Source organism: Cyrtonyx montezumae, unplaced genomic scaffold, assembly GCF_038088225.1.
Source record: "Cyrtonyx montezumae isolate F1298 unplaced genomic scaffold, pur_monq_1.0 scaffold_19, whole genome shotgun sequence".
NCBI classification, from domain to species: Eukaryota; Metazoa; Chordata; class Aves; order Galliformes; family Odontophoridae; genus Cyrtonyx; species Cyrtonyx montezumae.
Window position 1 is genome coordinate 4,145,949 of NW_027071925.1, and position 6,161 is coordinate 4,152,109.

Sequence of the window (6,161 nt, forward strand, 5' to 3'; positions counted from 1 at the left end):
GGGCGGCGGCGCGGACGGGCCGGGGCCGCGCGGGGCTCCCGCCGCCCGCGGGGACCGCCCGCGCTCGCCGGACTCCTCCGCCCGGCCGGACCTTGCGCCGGGGCGGCTTCTCTCGCCGGCGGCTCGGTCCGGTGCGCCCGGGCGCTGCCCTCCGCCGGTCCCGGGGGCTCCGCCGCCTCCCGGAGCCGTTCGGTGGAGGCCGCGGGGGAAACCGTCCGCGGGGCTCCCGGGGGCCATGAGGCGGCCGCGCAGCGCGGCGGGGGCCGGCGGGGCCGCAACATGAGCAGCTCCTGCCTGGGGCTCCGCAGAGCCTGCTTCCTGCTGTCCGTCACCGCCGCCGCCGTCCTCCTCCTGCTGCTGCCCCGGGGGCAGCCCCCCGCCGCGCCCCGCCGCCGTCCGCCGCCCGCGGGGCCCAGCAGGCCCTCCCCGAAGCGGGAGGGGCAGCCCGCGGGGAGCGACGTGCCCGGGGAGCGCGGCGGCTCAGGGGCCGCGGGCGGCGGTCGAGGCCTCGCCGGTAGCCCGTGGCCTGCGCGGAGGGTCCGCCTCGGGCCTCCCGGCGGCTCGGCCAGGGAGAGCCTGGAGCTGAAGGACATCTTTATTGCGGTGAAAACGACCAGGAAGTATCACAAGACGCGGCTGGAGCTGCTGTTCCAAACCTGGATCTCCCGGGCGAGGGGACAGGTGAGTGCCGGGCCCGAGGCCTGCCCGGGGAGCTGTGCTGTGCTCTCTCTGCTTCCCCACTGAGCCCGGACACACCTCACCCTGTGAGGCTGAGGAGAAGGGCCTGAGGATTTAATCAGAGCGTATAGCTTAGTTCATTCTCAATTAAGCTAATTCATCTCTATCCAAGGACATGCAGAAACCATTTTTTGAGGACTAGGAGAAGTACAGCATGGTAGGTGCAAGATCTCCAGTGCTGGTGTTGGCTGAGGTCCCAATGTTTTGGGGCTGAATGGTTCAGTAACTGCAGATTTTATAGAGAGTGATGTAGAACCCGTTCCCCTATTTAGCAGTTTCATTACGTTCTGGCATCTTAATGCAGTTTTCCCCAGCAATGGCCTGGGCAGGGTTACTGTCTGACTGTTTCCACTATGACTTTCATTCTTTCCTTTTAGTTTGCTTAAGAGTTGTCATCACGCTCCTGGACAGAGAGAGGTGAAGTTTCAGAGGAAAATATTCTCAAATAAGATGGCTATTCTTATTTGGAAACACTTTATCTGTACCCTGGGATAAGGAGACAAATGTTTTGGGTATTCTTCTGAAATAGTTCCTTCTAGTTTGCAATGGGGGAACGCTCCCCCAGCAAGACAAGAGCTGAAGTTGCTGGGGTTCCCCCTACAGTGGCTGATAGGGAATAAATTAAAAGCTGAGCAAAGTAGACACTAGTTTTGGAAGTCCTTAATTATGGACACACCTTTTTCCTAACCCTCTTTTGTCTTTTGCAGACATTTATATTCACAGACTGGGAGGATCGAGAGCTACGCCTGAAAGCAGGTGAGCCACGTGGTGCAGAAGGACACTGTCTTTCATAACTGAGTGTGGTTTTGGTCATACTTCTAGAAGTCCTTATTTCATGCTGTATGAGCAATTAGGGAGGTTAAGGCAGCAGAAAATGCTGTGCCTACTTACCACCTGGACAAAAGGCTTAGAGCTTCCTGAATGCTTTCTTCACCTTTGCATACACTACCTTCCTGTTAGTTAGCTTCAGTCTCTCTGGTCTAAAGCTTGGTCTAAAATTAGGCATTTCTTTTGCATACAGTCTCATGGCCATATTTTTGTACCCTGCAATCTGACCATCTTTGAAGATAACCAAAACTCTCCTGGATGCTTTCCTGTGCAACCTGTGTATTTTAGGGAACCTGTTGGTTCTAGATGATCTCCTTTCCAACCCATACAGTTCTCTGATGTTTATGTACTTGACAACTTCATTCTCTATGCACAATGTGTGAGCCCTGCTTGTCCTAACATTTGCTCTCTGTGTATACACTGTATGCAGTTTTGTTATACTATAATAGTGCCAAATGTATTCTTGGTCTTTCTTGGACCTTTTTTCTTTCCAAACTTGATAGGGCTGATTTTTTTTTTGTAATTTATTTCCCCCCTCCAGGGGATCATATGATCAACACCAACTGTTCTGCTGTCCACACCCGGCAAGCTCTCTGCTGCAAGATGTCTGTGGAATATGATAAATTCCTGGAATCTGGACAAAAGTAGGTGTTGTGGTTGACTTTGTTTCTTTCAGCTGCGGTAGCTAAAACATAATGATGAGCATGAGGAAGAAAGTAGAGCAGGAAGCAGTGTTTCTAAACAAGCATCATCTGAAATCTAGCAAAGTTTCAGCATCTCTGCAGATTTAGGATCTGTAGATGGTTTCAGCTTCCAAGTTAATAGGATGTGCTTCTGAAAGACCAAGACTTGGCTGTAAAACTGTGACTCATTTCCTTCTCACAGCTTTACAGTAATTTTGTTGGTTGTTTGTTTATTTGAAGGTGGTTTTGCCACGTGGATGATGACAACTATGTGAATCCACGGACTCTCCTGCATCTCTTATCTGCCTTCTCCCCTAGCCAGGATGTCTATGTGGGACGACCAAGTCTGGACCATCCCATTGAAGCAGCTGACCACGTCCAAAGCGATGGATCAGTAAGCAAGTTTATAGTTAAGGATAATTCTCAGCCTGATCCTTTTGGATTCTTAAAACCACAATAGTTCATAGGTCTGCCAGAAAAAAAACAACAGATCACTTACTGTCCAAGTAATGGTCGTTGTCAGAGACAGTGTGCCAGGTTAAATGTACCTTTGATCTGACCTCACGTGCTTATGTACGATAGAGTGTCTCCTGGGTGGATGTCTGCTTCTCTTCCTTTGCTCACTTATGTTGGTGATCTCCCTCACAGTGAGGTGAGTAGGGCCTCCCCACCTTGACTCTCCCTATTGTTTTAATTGGTTTTGGGGGCTGATACTTGTTGCTTTGTTGTGTTTCTGTTTTGTTGCCCTTTTGAAGGGTGGGGCTGGTGAGAGCAGTATCCCTCTGTTACCAGCTTGAACTAACCTCAGATGGGTGATAGATTCTCTAGGTCTTAAGGCCTAGCATTTCCAATACTGATTGGTTACTATGTTTCCAGGATGTAGAAGCAAAGGTGCCTCAGTTGTAAGGTTTGTGAGCTGAAATTCAGCTTTTCAGAGTTGCTCCATGCTAACAGGCCTGAAAATAAATCAATTCCCTACCCAGAAAGTCAGCTATAAAGCACTCTGTTAGGAAAAACTGCAAAACAGCTCCTGTGGAGCCAAACATCCAACAAAACTGCTGTGATTTCCTCAAGAAGTCTGAGCTAGCTGTGTCCCCTGGCTAGAATTCTCAGGGAACAGCTGGAAGTCTTTAGAAGTGGCACTGTACTTTCCCACTCACACGTAGTCTCTCAGTTGTGTAAACCTGATGGTATGCCTGGTGTCATTTCCAAGGTGGAATTTAATTAGAGAGACCATCTAGCCAGACTTTCAGCAGCCTGAAGAAGTAGGATTAGCCTGTAGTCTTGTTCTGACTCAAGAGCAGTCTGATATCAAGTAGACTCGAGTTCTCCTCCTTGCCCAGCCAGAGAAAAGCTGATTATCAGTAACTAGCATGTGTTTTTGTTTTTTTTTTTCCCTTGTTGCTTCTTCAGAAGACAAGCGTGAAATTCTGGTTTGCCACAGGTGGAGCAGGGTTCTGTATCAGCAGAGGTCTTGCTCTGAAGATGAGTCCCTGGGCCAGGTAAGTGCTCCTCCTAGCTGAGCTCCATTAATATGTGTTTGGTAAACTTTAGTGTTTCTGATCTTGTCTCCTGTGCTCTCACAGCCTGGGAAACTTCATCAGTACTGCAGAAAGAGTGCGTCTTCCAGATGACTGCACGATTGGCTACATCATCGAAGGGCTGCTGGAGGTAAAGCTGCTGCACAGCCCATTGTTCCATTCCCATCTGGAAAATCTGCAGAGACTACAGGGCGAGTCTGTGCTGCAACAGGTAGGGCCAAGCTTCGTGTCCTGTTCCTGCAATCACACCTCAGACTGATGAGAAAACAGCCTGTGAATCAACTTAATATGCTTTGGCAAAGAATGATATCTGCAGAAGAGCTCAGAGCTGTGTCCTGTCAAAATCCTTCATTTAGGTAAAAGGCATACTTCCACCCCAGGCAGTTTGTTCATATAGATGTCCTCTCTTTCAGGGACATGTTCTACTACACTAAATCTAAATATTGTGTTCCCAATGTCCTAATCTCTGAATTTCCAAGAGTCACAGTAGCAGCAGGTTTAGAAGTTTGATTTAGTTTGCCTGCTGCGTGAGGAAGTATTGTTGTCTAACAAGTTCTGTCTTTGTTTGTGATGTTTAACAGTATTAGAGCTATAGCAAGTACCTGTTCAACAACTAAAGTATAACTAAATGTTTGATCATTTTTAAGACTGACTTGCCTGAATCTCAAGAAACTTAACCAGGATGAATCAGCCTCAGGTTTGTTAGTTTTGTTTCTTAAATTGCTGGGATACCAGCAGTAGATGGAGCTATGATTCTATCCAGATGCTTTACCTCTTATTGATTGACAACTCTGAACAAAAAGAAGTGTAGTTTTGCCCCTATAAAATGCTTGCTTGTGTTTTCTTGGCAATATTATTAGGCAGCCCAAATGTATATTTGGGACTTGATGTCATTCACATGAGGGACCTTAAGTACAGGCTGAATCCGACCTCTTCTTGATCATCATGGTTTCCCTGAGGCTGACAGCTCACCCAAAATGCAGACCTGCAGTTTGACAGAAGCTGGCCTTCTTGTACCTGCAGATTTCTCAATACAGAGCTTGTATGGAAGAGTAGCAATGAGCTGGAATTCCAGGGATCAAGACTTTGTTGCCAGGTTTGGTACACAGCAGTCCTTTGCATGCCATTCAACATCCAAATGTTCCTCTTTCCCCTCTTTGCTAAGACACTGCCACTGCAGGCTTCAGACTGTGCCTGAGGAAGAAGAGATGTTATTTAGTGAAGGTAGAGATGTTAGCAGGATTGGTGCCCTTACAGAACTTGGTTGTAACTCATTTTGTCCATTAAGGCAATGAAACTTCAGCTCCTTTGTTTATTTTCTCAGCTTGCCTTTTGATCAGCAGTGATCCAGTGCCAATATTGCTTATGTCCAAACTGATCATCATTTCTAGGTGTAACCCACCACTCAAATCACACAAGGTCTTTGGAGTCTCTCTTCACAGCTCGTTAATAATCATGCTGTCCCTATTCTTCTGTAGTGGTGTTACAGTTTGAGTTTTTATTTGCTTTTCCAGGTAACCCTAAGTTATGGAGACCCTGAGAACAAACACAATGTTGTGAGTGTGGGAGGAGTGTTTGGACTTCAGCAAGACCCAACCAGGTAAGTGTCCACTTTCAAAACAAGATCTCTCTGTCTTGTTTGTTTTTCAACTAAAAGATGATCAAACTCACACATGGGATTATTTTCTCATGCCAGATCTTAGCACAGTTAAAGTGGGTAGAGCCACCTCCTCTGCTGTATTAGGCTGCTGCACACTCAATGCTAGCATGTTCCTGATCAGGAGAATTTCAATCTCACTTTTTTTTCTTTCCCTTCACAGATTTAAATCTGTCCATTGTCTTCTCTATCCTGACACTATCTGGTGCCCCAATAAGAAGATGTCATAACTTTTGACCAGTCACTGACACCTTTATCCTACCTACTTTGCAAAAAGCATGAGCTGTGTTGGGCTCTTTTCTTCTGGAACACAAACAGACATACCTACAAAGGAGGTAGACTATGTACAGAAGTAAGACTGACAAGTAATTGTGGCAAGAAGGTGTTTGTTCAGCTGCAGCCTGGGACGTTCCAGAGAAGATCTGTTTCTTGTTTGGTGCAGTGGCTCTTCGTGTGATGGCTCTGGTCACAGGTGTACAGATCACTTTGTGCTTTCATCTGGTGTCACATAAGCCCTGCCTGTCACGAGAATCTGTGCTCAGGCATCCTAGGCAAATGCAGTACTTAACATGACAGCATTCTTACTGCTGTTAGTAGCTTTCAGAGGCCGTTGTCTTGAAGCTTGAATGTTTAAGCAGACTGCAGTCCCTGTGGTGATGGGGCAGTGAAGTTTTTGCTCATCTTTTTTGAGAACAGGACTTAAGAACTTCTGTG

At 47.4% G+C, this 6,161-nt stretch overlaps 1 protein-coding gene across 1 annotated transcript; it reads left to right on the plus strand.

Moving 5' to 3' along the window:
* Window positions 1-220: 220 nt before the first annotated feature.
* On the plus strand, window positions 221-5,849 carry RFNG (RFNG O-fucosylpeptide 3-beta-N-acetylglucosaminyltransferase). Its single transcript, XM_065735258.1, has 8 exons — window positions 221-681; window positions 1,446-1,494; window positions 2,108-2,210; window positions 2,490-2,643; window positions 3,663-3,751; window positions 3,836-4,001; window positions 5,305-5,390; window positions 5,611-5,849. The coding sequence occupies exons 1-8, from the start codon at window positions 280-282 to the stop codon at window positions 5,675-5,677; spliced, it is 1,116 nt and encodes a 371-aa protein (XP_065591330.1). The 5' UTR covers window positions 221-279; the 3' UTR covers window positions 5,678-5,849.
* Window positions 5,850-6,161: the final 312 nt, after the last annotated feature.